Source organism: Callospermophilus lateralis, chromosome 5 (assembly GCF_048772815.1).
Source record: "Callospermophilus lateralis isolate mCalLat2 chromosome 5, mCalLat2.hap1, whole genome shotgun sequence".
Lineage (NCBI taxonomy): Eukaryota > Metazoa > Chordata > Mammalia > Rodentia > Sciuridae > Callospermophilus > Callospermophilus lateralis.
In genome coordinates this window covers 44,803,718-44,825,398 of record NC_135309.1, presented here as the reverse complement: position 1 = coordinate 44,825,398, position 21,681 = coordinate 44,803,718, and the positions used below count along the sequence as shown (strand labels likewise).

At 42.7% G+C, this 21,681-nt stretch overlaps 1 protein-coding gene across 1 annotated transcript in view; it reads left to right on the top strand.

Annotated features, from left to right (window-relative positions):
• Nucleotides 1-21,681, top strand: part of Trpc7 (transient receptor potential cation channel subfamily C member 7) — a 181,654-nt gene that overhangs the window by 140,265 nt on the left and 19,708 nt on the right. The window contains exons 6-7 of the mRNA XM_076857627.1: nucleotides 5,200-5,433; nucleotides 9,088-9,352. Of these exons, the coding sequence (XP_076713742.1) occupies nucleotides 5,200-5,433; nucleotides 9,088-9,352 (499 nt within the window). The remainder of the gene's footprint in view (nucleotides 1-5,199; nucleotides 5,434-9,087; nucleotides 9,353-21,681) is intronic.

The following is a 21,681-nucleotide window of genomic DNA, read 5'->3' as shown; positions in this document are numbered from 1 at the left end:
GTTCCCAGAAAGCCATTACAGGCTTGGAGGTCAGGAAACCTCTCCTAATGCATGTAATTTCTCCATCCAGGAATAGAATTATTTCACTCTGCCCCAATCTCCTAGAAAAACTGTCAGTGTCTTCTTAAACAGATGCTACAGTACTGAACACTTAATTGGAATGAAATGCAAATGTCCAGTTCAGTAGCAAAACAAAAAAGTGTTAGGGGAATGAGCTTGGGACCAGGTGTCAGGAAACCCAGTCCTGACCGTGTCCCCCTCTCTTTAGTGGACTTGCCTCTCTGGATTTCAGTTTCCACATCTGTAAAATATGAAAGTCTAGCTATTGCCTCACCCCAACCCACCTAGTATTATAAACTCTGAGGGCAGTGCTACATCTTAGCTCCAAAATCACACTCTTAGGCTTGACCAAGAGTAAAACTATAAAGTCATGTGCACTGGGTTATTTTAACAGTCTCCACTTATATCTAGGTAAGTTTTCCTAACAAAATATCCCAAACAATTTTCCAAAGTTCATTCCTGAAAGCCAGACCATGTGGTTGCCCTGCGTATCACATTTAGGGGCTTCCCAGGCACCCAGAATGAACCCCAGTCTCTTTAGCACTGCCTAAAAGAGAGCTTTTCAGTAATCTCACCTGCAGCTACTGCCTGACCCTTGAATCTTATGGAGCACCTCAGTTCCCTGGAAAGACCTACTCCCCCTTATGTCTATGGCCACCACCTGGAACGTTTTGCCAGCCCTTGCCCCTTCACCTAGTCAACCACTGTCCCTCGCCCTAAGTGTCACCCCCTTCATGAACTCACGCCTTCACTGAGTCAGTGGATATATGGTATGCCAAGGTCATATGACTGTAATGTTGACTTTCCTGAACATTTTTCATTACAACATCTGTCACCCTATAGCACTGTGACCTGTGGACACATCTGTCTCCAGCACTAGACTTAAATTACTAGGAAAATGTTACCAAAATCTCAGTCCTTGTCCCCAATGCAAATCCAATAACAAGGACACAGATTTGAGGAAAAAGAAGTTTTATTTCTTACCTAGCAAAGGAGAAACACAGTGGACTCCTGTCCTAGAGACTGCAATTCTGCCGATCAGCAGGAACAGGGCCTTTTAAAGAGGTGATTAAAAGGCTACATTACATGTATCCTCTGTTGGAGTAGTAATTCACTTGTTAATTTGGGAGACAGTCATTTCTGAGATTTCTGGTGCAATCCCCAAAGTCTAGATTACTTTGCTCCTATGGTAAATGTGTACTCAAGGACAGATAAATCTGCCTAAAATGGGGAAGAAAAGTACATCAGTTTCCCAGAAACTAAGATTAGGCATGGGGAGAGATTAGAGAGGAGCAGGGAGAGAGGAAAAGAATAAAACATGTCCAGTCTATGAGTTGCCATGGCAGAATGGCAAGGGCTATACTCAAAGAATTAAAGTCAACCACTGTTACAAAAAACTACCATTATGTTGATTATTTCATCCCCAGAATGGCGCCTGGCACAGAAGTGAAAATCAACATCTGGTCCATGGATAAGTGAGTTCCTGACCCATCATTGTAAGCTTGTACTTAGTGAAAGGCATAGTGAAGTCAGCACAGTGGGCAACAAGAAGCCTGGACTGCCTGTGTGACTTTGCACAACTCGCTTGCCACCTTTATATATGAGTTTCCTCACCTGTAGAGTGGAGATAATCATAGTACTATCTATTCAACTAGTATGAAGATGCAGTGTTTATAAAGTGCTTAGCACAGGACCTGGTACCTAGAAGGAACTCAATAATTGATGGCTACTATAATTAGAAAAGAAGACAAAAAAGAGAAGGAATTTTTTTAGGACATTTTTAAACCCTGGAAGCTTCTGAGATCAGAGTTTTTCAAACGACTGGTTATTGAGATAGTGTTTGGATATTAGGGCCTGTGGATACAGAACTCCCAGGCATATTTGCCCTCCTGTGAGTTCACAGAACATCCGTATCCTGGACCAATGATAAGAAATTGGCCTGAGGGAACAGAAAAGCAAATGTGGAGCCCTGAGATGGAGAAGAGGAACCCCTGGTAGCAATCACCATTTAAAGACTGGGCATATTTAAGCCTCACAGGACTTCAAACGGGGAGCCCTTCTGAATGCCATCTGAGCCTGGATGGAAGTGAATGCTTTTTTTGCTGTCAAACTCCATCTCCACAGCCTGCAGGCCATTACTCAGAAGCTATCTACATCAAGCTACTCATTTCCCCTGAGGCTTCCTGGCAAGTCCCAGCCTATTCCTTGGCAGCCCCCCTTCTTAATCATCTCTGACCTTGTTCTCTGAGCTATAGGCATCTCTAAGTGATGAGAATTTGGCCAGAAGGAGGCTCAAGAGCCCAGTATCCACAGCCCTTGAACCCTTGGGCTCTGGATACTTTGATTGGCATGCTGGAGGCAAAAAACCCTGAGGCTTAGCTCCTGTATCAAATCCTAAACTACCCTTGGCAACTTGGAAGTAGGGGGCCTCATTTCACTCACTAAAGAAGTTAATTTCACACATTTCTTTTTTCATTAAGCATTTATGCTGCTCAAACACTTGGGCCTGTTACTTTTACTTATGGCCTTGGAATAATTTAAATTAGTCTGGGTAAGTTAATATATAAATCTAGGAAAACTGACGCAGACATTTGACCATGGAGAAAGTGATTTGCAATGCCCAATGAGGTGTTACTCTACCCATCAGGAAAGTCAGTTTTCTGTACATAATTTGCATTTCAGATTCAAAGAGCTTTTAAGTGTTTGAAGTTACTCCAAAATCTCAATTCATTCATTTTACAAATATAAAATCTGAGGTCCCATAGCAAATCAAGAGACTTATCAAAAGTCACACTGTCATTAAATGTTGAAGCTATAACCTGAACCCAGGATTTCCTAAATTAAAGCCAATCGCTCTAAGTGATAGTCTGTGATTCTCCTAAGGCCCAGCTAAAAGCAATTTCACTAAAACATTAGGAATTTTAATTTGGAGGTAGAGGAAAGCAATAAACATTTTCCAGCCTGTAATGGTTTTTCTAATAACATTTTTAAAATACCTATTTGAACAGGCAAAATGAAAGTATATTTCAGTGTTTTAAGAAAATTATGACTTCATTGAATTATCATGCAAATTTTGAGAGGGTATGCTTTAGAAGTAGCTTTGTTAAAGCAGGGTGGAGGGATGGAGAGGGATGGAGGCAGGGGTTGGGGGAAGTCTCGTAAACAGACCTGCAGTGTTTGGGGATATTTCCTATTGTGGGAACTCCAATTTGATCTTCAGCACACAAAGCCATGACTCTTCTCTAAACAGCTGCTCTCAAATTATTTTTTGCTTAGAGAAACATTTCAATTCTTTTTATTTTATGGGCCATTTCCACCATAAAAAGGAAAAATTCTGACAAAAACAGTTCCTGGACAGAGTCCCAGAAGAGTACAGGCAATCAGCTCATCACTCACACACACCCAGAGTTGGGCCTATGACCAAGTCAGTCACACTCTGGCCAGGGTAGAGCCACCATCATCCTTTGTTTGCTCAAGCATCATCTTTGACTCCAGGCTTTTCAGCAGCTGAATTCTCTAAGCCCACTGTATTATGATGTGGGTATCTGTCAATGTGCTTGCATTTAGGTGTAGGGAAAAGGAAGAAAAGTACATAAGCAAATGACTGGGGGTGGAACTCTTGAGGACTGATGGGTAGACCTGGTCTGCTGGACTGCAGAATGTATGGAGATAGAGGAAGATCGAAAGGTTCAACAGTCTAGCTTTGGAATTTGGATGTTAAATAAGGACTACATTGCAGGTGTTTGAAAAGGAAAGTTAACCATGATGTGACCTGTACTTTATGAGGTAAGAGAATGGAGTTGAAGATTAAAAGGGCAGGAAGGATCTGAGAGTCTACCAGAGGAGGATGTGCAGAACTGCTGTGATCACTGATGACAGCCAGAGGAATCAGAGATGCAGTAGAGAGATTGGGCAATGAAGGGACAAAGTGAGGATGGGAAGGATAGGGAGGACAGCTTGGGATAGTTGGTATTTCTGCCACTGGCAAGATAGTCACTAATAGCAGTCTCCACAGGGTGGGAATTCAGCTTTGAGGCTCTTAAGAAGTAGAAAGATAGTCACCTGAGACACATTTGCAAAGCAACTACAGTATTAGTGCAGATCTAAAAGAATACCCACCAAAGTATTAGCCCAGGCACCTCACAAGGCTGAACTGGAAGAGCGATGGGGGAAATATTAACGTAGTTTATGCCTTTAAAATCCAATAAATTATTTTTTGAAAACTAAAAACTAATTTTTTTTAAAGAGAGAGAGAGAGAATCTTTTTTTTTTTTTTTGTAGATGGACACAACACAATGCCTTTATTTTTATGTGGTGCTGAGAATCGAACCCGGGTCCTGCTCATGCTAGGCCAGCGCTCTACCGCTGAGCCACAATCCCAGCCCCTAATTGGTTTTTTTTTTTTTTTTTTTTTTAATAACTAATAACTGCTAGGTGGGGTGGCTCATGTCTGAAATCTCAGAAACTTGACAGGCTGGGGCAGGAGGATGGCAAGTTCAAAGTCATCCTCAGCAATTTATCAAGGCCCTAAGCAACTTAAAGAGACTGTCTCAAAATAAAAAAATAAAGGGCTGAGGATGTGGCTCAGTGGTTAAGCATCCCTTGGTTCAATTCCTGGTACCAAAAAAAAAAAAAAAAAAAAAACAACACTTAATAACGACATACTAAAGCTCATTGAAACAGTTACAGAAATATAGAGGAAAGCATTTTAGTCTGTAAATTAGGAAAACTGAGTTTTAGGTCATATATGGTACCTTAAGAAATTCCTAGATTCAGTTTCCCTACATTTAATCAATGACTGAATGATCCCTTAAGACCTCTACCATGTGTAAATGCCAGCAACCAAATTTCCCCTATTATGCCTCCAACAAATTATCAATAGTTAAGAACTCTTTTCTCTCTTCCAAAAAAGAGGATTGTCTGTAAGGACAGGGACCAGTGAGGTGTTCTCCCAATCTGAAGATCTCCTGATTCTAAGCCTTTCTTTGAAGGCACATTTCCGTTTGCTTCTGGCCATCGACATTCCTAGCGCCAAAGAGTTGACATTTTCTTTCGTATCCCGGTTCCCTCCGTGCCCTCAAGTGGTCACAAATGCCAAAGGATCTGAAAACCGGGCCTGGCCTTCTCCCCCTCCCGCAGGAATGATCTGGTCAGAATGTAAAGAAATCTGGGAGGAGGGGCCGCGGGAGTACGTGCTGCACCTGTGGAACCTCCTGGATTTCGGGATGCTGTCCATCTTCGTGGCCTCCTTCACCGCACGGTTCATGGCCTTCCTGAAGGCCAGCGAGGCCCAGCTGTACGTGGACCAGTACGTGCAGGACGACACGCTGCACAACGTCTCACTTCCGCCGGAAGTGGCCTACTTCACCTACGGTGAGTCTGGTTCAGTCTGGGTGCGTCTGAGCCCCCGCCCTGGCTCTTGACTAGGAGGATGTCACAGCCTGTGATTTGCATTTTGGCCGATTTGGGTCATGTCAACTGACTGCCAGGTCAGAGGCCCCCAAAGCCCCCCAAAACGTCTTGTTCCTTCAGTACAACCAGCTGAGCAGAACGTGGAGTTAATTAGTGACTTAGAAATGCATCTTTCTCTATTAGGAAGAATGAGTTTGTTTTGGAAAGGTTGTTGGGGGCATTCCTGTAGGTTTTTGGTTTTGGTTTTTAAAAAAAAAAAACATTTTTTTCTGATGTGAATCCAGTCCTAAAAGGAATGTATATACCAAAAAAATTTCCTTCCGTATTGGATCCCTGCTTTGTACAAAGATAAGGCCTTCTTTTCTAGTTCAAAAGTTCTTTCCTCATGGATATAGGTCCTCTAAGTACCCTTTGAACCACAAAGCCATGTGGTTTGAAGCAGTAAATTGATATTTTAAGAATAATAATAATAATAGTTATTGCATCCATTTATTGAGGACTTACTATGGCCAGGAATTGTGTAGACATCTGACACACATAAACTCCAGTCCTTGTAATACTACAAAATTGATCTGTTTTGTTCCTATTTTATAGCTAAAAAAGAAAGTTGTTTTCATGGCAGGGATAATACTATAATCAGAAATACAGAATTGCTTTGTATAGCAGGGAATCCTAGCCTGAGATGAATTGAAAGTCAAGGTGAATAGCCTGGTACTTATGTCCCAGACTTTAATATTAGACCAGAATTCAAATTCTAGTTCTGTAGCTGCCTGTAACATGTGTTTACTTAACTATTCTGAACTTCCATTTTCTCATATGTAAAACAGAAATAATAAAATCTATGTCAAAATGTTTGTTTTGAAGATTAAATAGTACCTGTGAAGAATTTAGCACTATGCCCTGAAAATACTAAATTTTCACTAAACGGTAATAGTTTTATCAGTACTTTCTCTTGGGTCATTTTCTTGTTCAAACACAGTACTTTCTATGGTGAAAAAGAAAGATGAGAGAGTGAAGGAACAACAGCTATTTATTTTCACCAGTAAAAAGTAGCTGAATGCTTAATAAGTCTTCCTTAATGGTAGCTGCTACACCTTGAAGGGTTTAAGTGTCGAATGTCTCTATTACATGAAGCCATATGGCTGTTGCCTCTCCAAAATCTTCATGATCAGTATAGCAATGATCTGTAGAGGATTGTCACTTAAAAAGTTGATTTGCTCTTTACTATCAACATAAATTGTATTATGTGCAAATTTGGTAGGAAAACCCCCCATTGAGAAATGAAGAGTCTTGTAGTATTACAAATCATCTACTCTTTCCTCTACCCACCCAGCTGACACACACACACCACCATTTGTTAATTTGGCAAATTCTGACTTTCTTAAAACACAATAAGCTTGCATATTTTCCCCTCCATGTGGCTCAAGGTTCACCAAGGAAAGATGAGAGATATGTTTCTTAATGCCACGATTCAGGCTGCAGTATTGTTCATTTGTGACTTCTATTTCTTTATGAATTGTATTAAGTCTCACCCAACCCAAAGCATAGCACATTATTGTCCTTGCTTTTGTGGTTCACCCCGTGCCCTTGGAAATCATCTGCGTCTCTCAGTGTTCGCTTGTGCTCCAGTTATGGGAGAACAGAGCCCCCTTGTGGCCAGACAACCAATGGTTCTCTCCAACCTCTACAGCCCCATATAGACAGACCCCAAATTTTCAGGTTGTGATAAAGCCATTTTCCTCTCATGGAAATGGCTCCTAGATGAAAACCCCTAGGTCTGAATCATCATAGTGCTGCTTGTTTTACACCCATTATAACTCTTACAGGTCATTCCAAGCAGCATATTTTTCACTAAAAGTTCTGACCTGGTCACTAGGATCTGACAACAGCTAAATCTATCTTAATAGATTATTGGTGTAGCTTTTATGGTTATAGCTGAGGTTGAAAATGCTAAATTATAGGTGGCAGGAAAAAATCCTTTTTAGTGTCTGTTTAATAGAAGAAGTCACATCCTATTTCATGTTATTCAAATGTGTTACTTATCCATGGAGAGTGACAGATATATTGGAAAACACATAATTTGTTCTCCTTAGTTGTCTTTCATGAACTTTTGAGTTATGACCTTGATGAAAACATAAAATCTACAATGTTGTTATATTTCCAAATGTAATTTAGAATGTGCTACATGAAACTTTGTGGCCCTGCTTCCCTTATTTAAGGTTTCTTACTTGCTCTCTATTATTATAATTATTTAACAGAGTCTAGCTTTGAAAATGAAGAATAAAATTCTTCCTCTTCCATCTCCCTTGGGGTGCCAAGAATTGCTATGCAATATCCTTGCTAACTGCACTTACTAGGCTCTGAAAAGGACCCCATACCCCAAATCCAATCTTAAAAATGGCAATAATAATATCTACTCTACAGGGCTGTAGTGAAAATTACAGCTAATGTAAGTGTAAGGGCTAATTTAGGTTTCTCAATGTTTCTCAATTTAAGTTTCACTTAGCATTTCTCAACAGGAACACTATTGGCTTCTTCAGCAGGGCAGTTTCCATGGTGCAGGACTGTCTGGGGCATTGCAGTCTATTAAGCATCCCAGAAATACTCCCACCTAGTCATTGTGATGACCACAGACAGCCCCACACACTTCTCTTGGGAGAGAGGTACTGCCCTCACTTGAGGATGGCTGTATGTCCTGACACATAGTAGGCAGCTGATTTTTGATAGACACTGTTCCTCATGGCATTAGAACTGCAGTAGGAGCACTTTGCAGGTTTGTTCTGCTGCAAGAATGCCCAGAAAGCAGTTGAAGCCCTGGTGGTCACCAGTGACTGCAAGCAGAGTCTCTGCAGCTTAGCTAAATCAGGAAGCAACATTCTCAGCACATACCTCCTGGGGAACAAAACCCAAGAGTATTTTCTCAGGCATGATCTGATCATTCCTAGTTCTAACCCTGGTCTTTATGTGAGCTCATTTGTTCCAACTTGTGGTTACTCTAAACTTGTGTTCAAGCATTCATCAACACCCCACTATGTGCCAGGTGCCATGCTGAGCACTGAATATCAGATTTCATTTCATCTTCCTCATAGTACTGAGTTGATAGGATCCTTAATGTACAGATGAGGGCAACAAGGCTCCAGAAAATTAGTTGACTGACTCCAAACCCCTGCTCATAGGTGCTCCTGTGTTACCTCCTCATGCTGAATGGGATAGCACCCGGGTGTCAAGTGTAAACACTGGTAAGGGGGATGGAATAGCAAGCAGTGTGACAAATACCAGAACCAGAGTGTGTACAGATAACCATGGGAACAGACGGGGAATAGGAATCCTGTCTAGCCTGTGGGAGTCACAGAAGTCTTCCTGGAGGAGGTGACACCTGAGCAGATCTTTAAAGGATGATTGGGAATGAATCAGACCTTGAAGTGAGGAAAGTGTTCCAGGCAGCGGACCAGCACATTTCAAGAGGGTGGTACCTTGTGTTCTGTATTTGGATTAATCTAGGGCAGAGTAGGAATTGCAAGTCATGTGGTTGGAGACCCCTGAAGATGCCTAACTGGTTTCTCTTCCAGAGCAGATCCTATCCCCCAGTCAGTAACCCAGATTATTTTCTTTTAGCCAGGGACAAGTGGTGGCCTTCAGACCCTCAGATCATATCCGAAGGGCTGTATGCGATAGCGGTCGTGCTGAGCTTCTCTCGCATTGCGTACATCCTGCCAGCCAACGAGAGCTTTGGGCCCCTACAGATCTCCCTGGGGAGAACTGTGAAAGATATCTTCAAGTTCATGGTCATTTTCATCATGGTATTTGTGGCCTTCATGATTGGGATGTTCAACCTGTATTCTTACTACCGAGGTGCAAAGTACAACCCAGCGTTTACAACGTGAGTATCCCAGGGCTCTCCCCTGAGGCTCTCTCTGGCTTTCCTGGGAATTCTTTGGAGTCTCTTGCAAGTAGTTTCTTACAGAAATTCAGGTTTCTTTGGTATTTCTCAAGATTTAAGATAACTTTATTCAAAGTTGGCTTAGAGTTCAGGTTCTGAAGTTGGAAGAACAAAAGAGCTGGGTTCAATCCTTACTTTGCCACCTATGCACTGTGTGGCATAAGCACCTTCTTTAACTCCTCTGAGCCTTCATTTCCTTATCTTTAAAATGGACATAATAATTATACCTGCTTTGTAGAGATAGTGTGAGGATTTTGGAGATGATATAACTCACACATATAGAATATGTCTTGGCACATTTGAAATAAATCACCAAGTAAGTCTTGGAGCAAGACATGGGACTTTATTCACTGGGGGGTAGAAAAGACAACAAGCAAGTTGCCTTTGCAACCCTCAATCCCTTGCAGAAAGTAGGGTACATGTTTATAGCTAAAAACCACAAGCTACCAGTAAGTCAAAACCATAGGAATATAGGAAGTGGGTCAAAATGACCCAGTACAGGGTATAGTACATTGCCCAAGAAAAATGGAAATTAAAAAGAGAGCATAATACATTCAATAAAAATAACATAAACATTTTTAAACCACCATGCCTTGTCAAACAGGTTGTGCCTAATGGGAGGTGGTAGAGGCAGGTTTTCTCATAGAAGAAGCATTTCTTATATGAATTGGAATCTCAGGGTAAATGGAGTTTGTCTGGTCAAGGCACGTATAGTTTAGCCCATAACATATAAATGGGAGGAATTGATATTATTGTTATAATTATTATCATTATCATCTTGCCTGTGTTGCCTAGAAAACAGAACCCTGGGCAAAATTGCATGCCAGCACTTTATTAAAGGAAGTGAGTTGTAATCTGAGGAAAATAATACTGAAGGGGAAAGGAAAGTGAAATATGGGTGGAGGGTAAGCAAGGACAAGGTCAAGGTCTCACTGCATGGGCAATACATGAAGCAAGGTATGGGGAAAGCAAATATAGGTTGCTGCCCTAAGCCATTATATGCCAGAATACACAACCTGGACATGATGGACCCTGCCAGGGAGACTACGGAGGGAACAAAACCCAAGAATATTTTTTCAGCCAAATCTTGCAGATTCCTGGTCCCTGTGAGAACTCATTTGTTTTTACTTAAGACTTCTCTGAACTTGTGGTTAGGAGTTCATTCAGTCATTTAACAAGTGTTTTCAGTACTTGCTGTGTACAGAGAAAGGAGCATCACATCAGGATGAGAAAGGGAACTTAATAGTCAGATCTTTCCCATCTGCTGTCTCTCATGAGTCAGATTCATGAACTCACTTACACTTTAAGGGCAGCCGTAGTGAAGCCATGTCACACAGCTTGGGAAGTAGGTCTGCAAGTTGGCCTGGGTCAGCAGCTCTTCCCACCTGGCTGGGCATACCACTGCCCATGCATGGGCACCGAGCAAGTCCTACAGCATCATATGCCCCTGCAGCCAGAGAGGAGGCCCAGGCCAGGTAGCCAGGAGGCATGTGGCCTGGGTGATAAGTAAGGCACTGATATCAGGATTCAGAGATTGCTTCGATTGATTCGGAGGGACTCCAGCCAGCCAAGCAGACAAAATAACACAATGGCACCCACATGCCATGGAGGTAGAGACAGAGCTCACTGACTCTGTGATAACAAAAATTCAAAACTCCTCCTCTCTGTGGGGAATACCAGGTTGGTGGAGTATCTGGTGACATGGGCTTCTATCCCAACTCTCCTGCCCTGGCTCATCTGTGTAACCCTTCTTCCCTCTCCTTACACGGAACCTGTATGAACCCACAGGGCCATGAAAAAGGCCATGACCTAGAGTAGGACTGATCTGGCCATAATTTTCAACCAGATGTGACCCAGCTATCTGTAGAGAGAGTAAGAGATGGGGAAAGGGCAAGATCAGGAGAAAGGGGCAAATCAATTGACTCTCTTGTGCTCAGGGTCTAAGCAGGGTCTACTGAAAGGATGTGGCAGGGCTAGATGTATACTCTGACAAAGGCATTTACTGGCTGATGACTTTTAGCCAAGTCACTTGATTTATCTAAGCCCTTATTTACTCATCTGTAAAATGAAGATAGGACTTTCCACCTTCTTTGTAAATACCTACATGGATAGATGTGGCAGTTTATGTAAAGTGGCTGAACACAGAGAGTTTCCAGCCTGAGTCCTTCTCCAGACCCACGTAGTTCCAGAACTTCTTGCCTTCATCAACCTCCTACCAGAATCTTAAAAGGAGACTTTCTGACACCTACCCCTAAGAAACCCTAAGTGGTCTGGTGTTTAAGTTTTCCAGTACTTGAAGACAGCCCCTAAGCCTTAACCATGCAGGCACCCTGAGCAATTCCCACCTTACATCAGGGCCTCAGCTTACCCTGCTTCTGGAGAAATCACCATCAAGGGAAGATACTTGTGTCTAAGAACCAAGTGCAGTGGCTGTCAGGCTGCTCAGCTCAGAACTAGGGATTGTGCTGCCCTGCCTGCTGGGTGGCCCTCAGTGCTGAACCTCAAAGGCTGTTACTCTCTGTGGCAAAAAAAAGAAGTAACTGTGTGCCCACAGAGAATTGGTGCCAGGTCCAGTGGTGAGAAATGTCCCTGAAGGTGGCCCAGGTTGTGTGGCAGCCTTAGCACCAGAAAAGGCAGAAAGACTGGGTTTCAGTCTGCACTCTGCCTCTTACTCACTATGTGGCCTTGGGCAAGTGCTTGGCCCCAGTTTTCCTAATTCTGGAAGGATAAAACATACTAAGAGAGCCATCCATACAGGATTAGAATAAATGGGAAACTTACATGGTTTGACTTATCATAAATCTTTAATAAATGGTGCTTATGATAATGAAGATGGGGGCAAATGTGGGAGGAAAGACAAACAGCAGAGACACCTGGGTACAGATTTGGCACTATAGACCCCTCTCTGGGTAGTGGCCTACTTGACAAACTCTCCACCAGCTCAGGCTAAGCACATTATTGATTTAGGTGGACTGCTTTATATCACTCCAATACTCAGCAGTTAACTGTTTCAGGAAGGAAATAATCTTGAAGTCCCCACAAGCAAATATGCTCTAAATGTGCTAGATGAGAGCTAAATGCATCCCCTTGACATGAGATGCATTGTTATTGGACATGAAGAAGTTGTCAGCCTAGGAACAAAGGGTCTTGCCTTCTGTGGTCAGGCCCTGATGTCGCTCCCATTTTCCGTCCAGCACAGTGCCTTGCATAGAATATTTGCCCACTAAATGTTTCATAAGCAAGAATGAGAATAAATAGGAAAAACACAGCCAGGTTAAAGGCAGCCAAGTAATAGACTGGGCATCTGGTAACCTAGGCTTCTGTCCCATCTCTGCTGTCCTGGCTGATCTGTACAACCTTTATTCTTTTCCCTTACAGGACCATGAAAAAGGCCAGGACCTAGAGTAGGACTGATCTGGCCATAATTTTCAACCAGATGCAACCTAGCTATCTATAGAGAGAATAAGGAGAGGTGGCCTGGGCTCTCTGGCTCAGGAAGTTATGGAGAAAAGTAAAATCAGGAGAAAGAGGAAAATCAGTTGACTCCCTTGTGCTCAAAATGTAATTAAGACTTTGCAGACTAGAGAGAACCCAAAGCCTTTTCGGATGGGGATATGTACAAGCAGGGAACAGCAAGTGCAGTAAAAAAAGAGACAGGATAGTTTTTGCCTTGGCAGTTCCTGAAATGGGATGTGTAGCTGTATATAGGATTTAATTGAACAGGAAAAGTCAATAGAGCATTGAGGTAGAGAGAGGAAAGAATGGATTTTTGTAAATGTCATCTTTTACCTGTTGACTGCTCTCTGGAGTATGTCACCCTCCTAGAGATCTTCTTTGATAATAAAAAGCCATTTGAGAATAAATAATACTCATACCTTAAGGAACTCAAAGCTATGATAAATGCAGCTATGCTGATGATGAAGACCCCACTCAGGTGTGTGCCTGCTCCAGAGCAAACCGTCCCATGGTCTCCACCCACACCTGCCTACCCTGTGGAACTTTGAGTTTGTAGGGTAAGTCAGAGCTCTTCTCATCTGTTTCTGTAGATTCAGAAGACTCAATCCTACAGAAGGGAAATGTGGGTTGGAATACACTGCAGTAATCCCCTCATCTCCACTTTGAACTGATCCACCTGCTCCCCATCTCTGTTCTGGCCATGTTCAAGGGAAAATTGGATTCCTAAATGCTATTCAAGAGTCCACTTTAAAAGGCAGCTGTTTGAGGGCTGAGGTTGTGGCTCAGAGGTAGAGCGCTCTCCTAGCACAAGTGAGGCACTGGGTTCGATCCTCAGCACCACATAAAAATAAGTAAATAAAATAAAGGTATCATGTCCAACTACAACTAAAAAAAATGTTTTTTAAAAAAGAGGCAGCGGTTTGGTCTAGAAATTCTTCAAAAGGCTGGGATTGGAACTACCATATGACCCAGCTATCCTACTCCTTGATATTTATCCAGAAGAACTAAAATCAGCATATTGTAGTGATACAGTGTTTACAGCAGCTCAATTCACAATAGCCAAGTTTTGGGACCAGCCAGGTGCCCATAAACAGATGAATGAATACGGAAAATGTGGTACATATACACAATGGAGTTTTACTCAGCCATAAAGAAGAATGAAATTATGGCATTTGCTGGTAAATGAATAGAACTGGAGAGCATCGTGCTAAGTGACATAAGCCAGACTCAGAAAGTCAGGGCTGAATTTTTTCTCTCATATTCAGAAGCAAGAGCAAAATAAGGAGGTGGGGGGAGTTTGGGGGCCACTTCAAAAATGGGAGGTAGATCAGTAGAGTGGAGTAGAGGAGCAGGGTTGAGTGGGAAGGGATAGGGATGGGAAAGGGGAGGAACTATGAAATGAAGTCAACCAAATTATGCTGTGCGCACGTGCGAATGTACCACAGAGAAGCACCCATATGTAAAAATAATAAATAGATGAAGGGAAGGCCAGAAGGCCAGTAGAGTAGAAGAGGTAGAGCAGGGGTAGGGGAGAAAGGGAGGGATGGAAGAGGTACTGGGGACTGAAAGGGAACAAATTATATTCCATGCATGTGTGATTGTGTCAACATGAACCCACAATATTATATGTAGCTATCATGCACTAATAAAAACATTTTAAAAATAAATAAATAAATAATTTAAAGAAAAAAAATTTAAGGCAGCTATTAGAAATCTAGAGAGAGTTGTCTCAGGAAAGACTTGCTGGCCCTAGGAGTATGGTCCCAGGCCAGTTCACGAAAGCCAGTCCCACCAGAGACTTACCAAGATACAGTTCTGCCCAAAGGCAGAGGGTAAGGCAGATAGTCTAAGACAAAAGGAAAGATAAGGAAAATAAATTTTTTCTACCAACTGCAATCTCCAGCCCTCGACCAAGCTCTGCAATAACTCCCAGTGGGTTCCTGCTTCAAAGTCACACACCTTCCTCCCCACCCTCAAATGTCCATTGCCTTCACTAGCAGACCTCACTAAAGCAACTAGAAGAAAATGGATGGATTGAACTGGTTCACATAAAAATGTGAATAAAAACACAACATGAACACCCTTAATGAGGTCAGTGGTCTTCAACACACCAGAATCACCTGGGGAAGTGGGAGCAAAATTTGGGACACCTCTTAGCATCTAATTATAATAGTTCCAGGGTGGGGCCAAGAAATCTATGTTAACAAAAGCTCTGCAGGGTTCTGCACAGGTAGTATTGGATCACAGGATAAGAAAGATGGGTCTGATCTGACTTCATCCCTGCACAGTTGAGGATATGGAAGCCACTGTCAGTTCTGTGCATCTCAGAAGCCAGAAGCTCATTAACCTAAGCAAGCATCATACTGATAGGATTTCAGGTCATGCAAACAGGCATTTTTAAGCACAAGGCATTGAGTAGATAGCCAGATCAAGCAGGAGCAAGCCCTCGAGTCAGATCCTATAAGCGGTTCTCAATTCCTCATCCTCCTTCCACTTCAGACCCAAGATTCTCCCAAAGGTCTGGGTTGTTTTTCATGGCCACTTCCTTGACAGAGGCTGGCCTGAAGGGAAGGAGTAGAAATGTAGATGCAAAGGTTGCTGGTTGGTGAATTTGGATGCAAGGGTCCCTGCTCTGTGAGCTGGAGCCTGTCTGAACATGACAGATAGCACACCTGCTGGCAGCTCATTATCTCCAAGCCACTTCTATTACAAACTGAAAATAACCAAAGGGGAGGAAGACAAGGTGTTCAGACCAGTTTTATGCTCTCAGAGTACAAAATCAAAGTTTTCCAAGATGTATTGAGGAAATAGAAAAGTTTTTTTAAGTTCTCAGTTCAGATTGTTAGGAATTTTGTTCTTCTTGGGGATGTAAGTTTTGCTTATATCATGGAAGTGAATAGAGAAATAGGATTTGCTTTTTGGAGGGTTTGTAGGCAACTTTGCTGAAATGTAGATATTCCATAAAGCAAGGAATTTCTGATTAGAGATTGTATGGAGTCCCAGAACTGTTAGTGTATAGAGAAAGAGAAACAAAAGGTCCTTAGCTCATAGGTGAAATACAGCTGGGAGAGAATGCATAGAAAAAAATGCTCTCCTTCTACAGTCACACATGGCTTTACAAAGTTACATTCTGAAAATTGCAACATTAAGCAGTTTTATCATTGTACAAATATATAACACCCTTACACAAACCTAGACGACATAGCCTACCACACATCTAGGCCATATGTGACCATTGTCATATATGTATTCCACTATTTGACAGAAATATTGTTATATAGAACTTAACTAGACAAATACATGGAAAATAGGAGAGGTTAGGGGCAATAAAGTGACCCAGAGTGGGCAAGTGGAAGATTCTCCAATAGAACATGTTAGGCCCCTGCTCTCCCCTGTGAGTGAACTTGGCCTCTCTTATTTAACTCTGATTGCAGATTAAGTGGGCTCCATTCCTCAAAAGATGATTCCAGACAACCTTTTCTATAGACTATTGTGGAGTCAGCTTCCTAGCAGAGCTGGGTTGACACTTTTCTAATCAAAAATAAAACCTCTCTTAAGATCGTTCTGTCTCCCCAGGAATTATTTTAATGGAAGGAGTTTCAGCAGTGCTAGGCAAAATTAGAAGCTTCTGTTTTCCATGACAGTTATGGAAAATTTCCACATTGTAAAAGGAAGGGATTCATATGGCCACCAGAAGAAGAAAGCACTGATCCAGCCCTGCCTCGCCTATCCAGGTCACAGGCAAGCCACCTTCTCCTTCCAGTGATCCTGGAGAGTGTGGGGCTAGGGGAGAGAATTGTGAAGACCCTGCCCTCATACACCTTCCCCATCCTAGGCCTGTTCTACCTGCCACCAACTGTCCAACTCTGGGGGCTGAGCTTCACATACTCCTGGCTCAGAGCTGAAATCAAAGCTCCAAACAGTCCTGGTACAGGCAGTGAGAAGCAGGAAGAAGAATCAGCATCATGTGCTGAACAACACGTTATGACAAACACATGTATGTATCTGCCCTCTTATTTAATCCATGCTATGGAATGACAGATACCACTACAAGAAGCCAAGGCTCAGAGAGACCTGGACTTAACTAAGATCACAGAACCAGGAAGAGGATCCCAGCACAGATCTTTATGATTCAAGACCATCTTCCACCTTCTGACCTGAAATTGACAAGAGTGGGAATCCCATACCCCTGTGCTTTTGAGGCAGAGGCCTAGTTTCTTCAAAGGTTGGGTCATTTCCTGTGCTTCTAAATTCTAAAGAATAGGATGCTAAATCCATATTTTGATTATTGGCAAGAATTTGATGATTCTACATACCTGAGCTATAACTGCAGCCTTTGATTCTCCCCTATGTGAAACAAGTGCTCTACTCCAAAGTGAGTTCATTCATTTAGGAACATTTAGGGAGCAGTCATTCTATGCCAAGTTCTGGGTTGGGTCCTGGAGTCATGAAGATTAAGAGATTCCTGTCGGGCACAGTAATCCCAGCAGTTTAAGAGGCTAAGACAAGAGGATCAAGAATTTAAAGCCATCCTCAACAAAAGCAAGGCATAAGCAACTCAGTGAGACCCTGTCTCTAAATAAAAATATCAAATAGGGATGGGGATGAGGCTCAGTGGTCAAGGGCCCCTGAGTTCAGTCCTCCCCCTCCAAAAAAAAAAAAAAAATGAGATTCCTTATACCCCTGGGAATTTGTAGACAAGTGAAGACTAGACAGGAGGGAAGCAGCAGCTGTAACACCCTGTGACCACTGCAACAGGCCAGAGGAGTTGCTGAACTCCACCTGGCAGTGCCAGGAATGGCTTCATGGAAGGGGTAGCCTGAGGGAGGATTTTGGAGGATGACTAGAGGGCATTCCAGCCTGTGAATGGCATTTTTGAGGAACCACAGGTAGGCAAGAGTTGGGGAGATGGCAGAAGACTAAATCGGAATCCAGAAGGAGCCAGATTATGGAAAGCTAAGTCCTCATTAGGTGTTAAAGTCTCCACTAAGGCCTTTTTAAAAACAGGCAGATACACTCAAAGCTGCCCTCAGAAAGAATGCTGTCGCAACTGTGTGAAGAACAGGGGAAGGGGAAGCTCAAACCTGGTGCTAGCTTGATGATGGGGATGTGGTGGTTAGAACAGCCAAGGCCCCTTTCATCATGACAGTTGCAGTTGTTAGGGAAGACAGGTGTTTATCACATAATTGCAAGAAAGAAGCATGATAACAAATAGAAGAAACAGTCTGCAAGAAAGAAATATGAAAGAAGAGCAGCTCCAGGGCCCCGGAAGGCTGTGCCAGGGAGCCACGTGAAAGAGGATGTGCTGCTGCACTAAGGGAATGGCCATGTGGGCAGGAGAGGTAGAGTGCAAGGATCTGGCCACACAGGGGTGTCCTGCTGGGGCAGCCAAGGCTGGGTTTTGCTGCAAAACTCCCCCAAACCAAGGCCCTATTAATAGAAACCAGGGATATGTCACCCTGTGGTACATGGAGGACCTGGCTCACTGCCATCGTCTTTGTGTGGAGCATGCTGAAAGTGTTCAGAGGTGGGGAACATGGAAGGGCATCAGCCTACTGGGTCTCACAGAGGACAGACTTGTCCCAGGTTCCTAGGTCACTGTGGAAACATGGGCACCCTGATTTGGAAGCTCTGCAGGCCAGTTTTACATCATACTCTATTACATTGTGAAAGTTACCTCCATCTTTCATCTTACAAATTTAATAAGGGTGTCTGAGGGCACAAGAGCTTATTGAGCCCATTTTATGCAGAGCAACTAGCACAGAAAAATTCATAAACTTGAAAGACACCACATGGTCAGACCCAGAGAGGCTCTGTAAGTGGAAATGATGTTAATGTGTCCAAAACAAAGTGGTTTAGATGTAATATAAGTTCTTATCTTTGTATAACTTTCTAATAAATAGTAAAAATGTAGATTTTCAGAAGATATTAATAAAGTCTGTTACAACAGATATTCTCCTATCATATAGTGCTCACTTATTTGCTCTCTTCATGTTTATTCATGACATGGATTTGAAAAGCCTGGTACCTTTGAGCCTCTGAAACAGGCTGAAAATCCACAAAGCTTTGAGGAAAGAGACCTAAGGATACATAGAAAACATGCTTCTTTGGATGATATCTTCTTGGCACGTTCCCAGATGCTTCCCCACATCCTCCATGTTATTCTCAGATGCAGCCTGACAAGGAAGAAATTCCTACTTTTCTTTTTTTTTTTTTTTAACTAAAATTCAGTCTAGGATGAAAAGATTTAAACTGTCATTCCTCAGGAAACTAAACTGCCCAGAGGGGCTCCAGAAAGTGGCAGGAGCCAGATTGCCCATGGCATTAAAGAGTTCAGCCAGGTGATTGGCTTTGATTGTTGGCCATATGGAAGCTAAGAAGGGAAGTGCAGGATCTGATTTCTACTCGTAAAGGATTCTTCTGAGAGTTAACTGTGAGTGTCAGAGGATTTCAGTCAGACCCTAAAGCCTATTGCAATTAAGAGAGAGAGAGAGAGAATTTAAAAAACTAGTAGTTCTACTAATAATAAAATTCATAAAATTTATTGTGCCATTGGTAAGTACCAGACAGTATTTTATGCAACTCACAAGCATCCTATTAATTCATTTAATCCTTACAAACAATCCTAGAAAACAGATGTTATTATTTTTCTATTTTATCTCCAGGAAAAAAGAGACATAGTGCAGGTACGTTATTTGGCCAAAAACTTAGTCAAACCCAGGTTTGCCAGGCATCAGAACCCACATAGTGACCTATTCATCAGCCATGAAACTAGGATCAGAGAAAAGGAAGTCAAAATGTGCTTCAGAGATCCATTTATCCACTCATGCAACAGACATTGAATTTACTAAGTGCCTCCTGGGTGTCAGCCTGTGTATGTAGTCTCAGAGACCAAGAAGGCTTAGCCTCTGCCCCCAAAGAGCTCCCAAACTACTGTGATCATAGCTTGATCCTCAATATAAATGAATCCAGGCTGCTTTGGCATTGCTTCTGTGGCCAGACTCCTCTCCTTCTGGACTGTCTAAATCAAACTCCTTATCCAGGACTGAAGGTAGAACTAGAAGGTGGTTCAGAGGCTAAAACCCTGCAGGGTGAAGGGGATGAGGTGCAGACTTCCTTGGGCATTTGGCCATCTCTCCTGACCTTCCTCAAGCCTGACTCATTTGGTCTCTGGGTCTGGCCACTGGGGAAACACAGCCCTCCAATAAGGTCTCTTCTCACTCCAGACACCTTCCTCCATCAGCCCAGCTGGGATGGCAGGCAGGCATTGTTTCCCCTGTGACAGAGCTCTAGCGCAGCGGCAGCTATTATCTTCTGAACCCAAGAAACAGCCTTTTGAGGTCTGATCCTCCTGCTTAATTTTAGCCTGCTATGTGCAGATTTGGGTAGGTAACTGAACTGAACTGCTGGGTGGGGAGTGGGGGAGGGAGTCCTGGCATTCTGAAGAAGCAGCAATTTTCATAACAATCGCCCTAAACCCTCGCCTTGTTGATCAGTTTGTTCTCTGAGGCCCATACACAACTGCCTCTTCAGGCAACCTGTTATTAAAGTCTCATTATCCAGGCGAGACAGACCTGGTAGAGAACTGATTACCTTGTCCCTGCTTTCTGCATGACAAATCAGCCCCAACCTTCCCACACATACACACCCCCACCCAGTCAGAGAAGGGTGAGAAGGGTGAATCATGTTCTATTCAACATCACTCACGGGCACTTTTCTCTCTTCCTTCATTAGGAGTGCTTCTTATGCCAGGGTGGCCTATTGACTAAACTTCAGTCCCTTCCACTGCCAGCCAAGAGCCAAAAAAAAAAAAAAAAAAACAGCATGGGCTAGAGAAATCAGAAGGAGAATTTGCATGAAATCTAGGGTTTGTGATGATCTTTGAAGATAGGAAAGAAAATGAGGCTTGTTCAGAAAAGTCAATAAGTAGCTGAATTATTAACTTCATTCAGGCCTGCCTGGGTTGAAGCACCTAAGGAGTTGATGGGTTATATGTGTGACTGGGGAAGGCAGAGGCAAACAGAGCAACGTGCTTGTGGTGTCACAGCGTTCTCTCACCTTATTGGGCTTTTTTTTTTTTTCAGCTGGGACCTACAAAACGACAAACACGTTTGTTCTGGGCATCACCATATCCTCATAACCTGCTACACAATCAGAATTCAGAAAATGAACAAATGAATCAAAATAGTAGCTATCATTTATTGGGCTATTATTATATATTTTACATATGTTTCTCATTTCATCTTTATAGCATCTGAATAATAAGGTGTCATTATGCCCATTTCATAGATGGGTAAATGGAGACTTAAATGGGCTTACTTATAACATACACAAACTCACACAGCCAGTGCATGATGTTGCCGAGATTTGAATCCAGCTATGCACCTTTGCCTTTTTTTACTCCCCCAAATATCTCTGTAAAAACACTTGTGATTGACACAGTTAAAGGGATCTGTGACTCTACAGCCAGCATGGGTTGGAGGAAGTGGCTTCCATCCCTGTCAGTAAAAAAGCCTCAATTTCAGCCTTGAAACCTACTAGTTCATGAAAAGGGTGGCTTCATGATAAATATCAGTTAAGCCCATGCCAAGACACTTTCTTCCTTTGCCAGCCCCAGACCTCCTCAGTGACAAGCCTTCTGTCCCATGCCCTATGTTCCATTGCCCCTGAAAATTGTGGATGATGATTAATACCTAACTCAGAGAGCATACTAACCTCACAGGATACTAGGGCCAGCTCTGGGGCCTGAGCCCTTGGGATCAGTAATGTATTGCAAGCTTATTTCCAGGACCAACCTGAATATATATATTTGT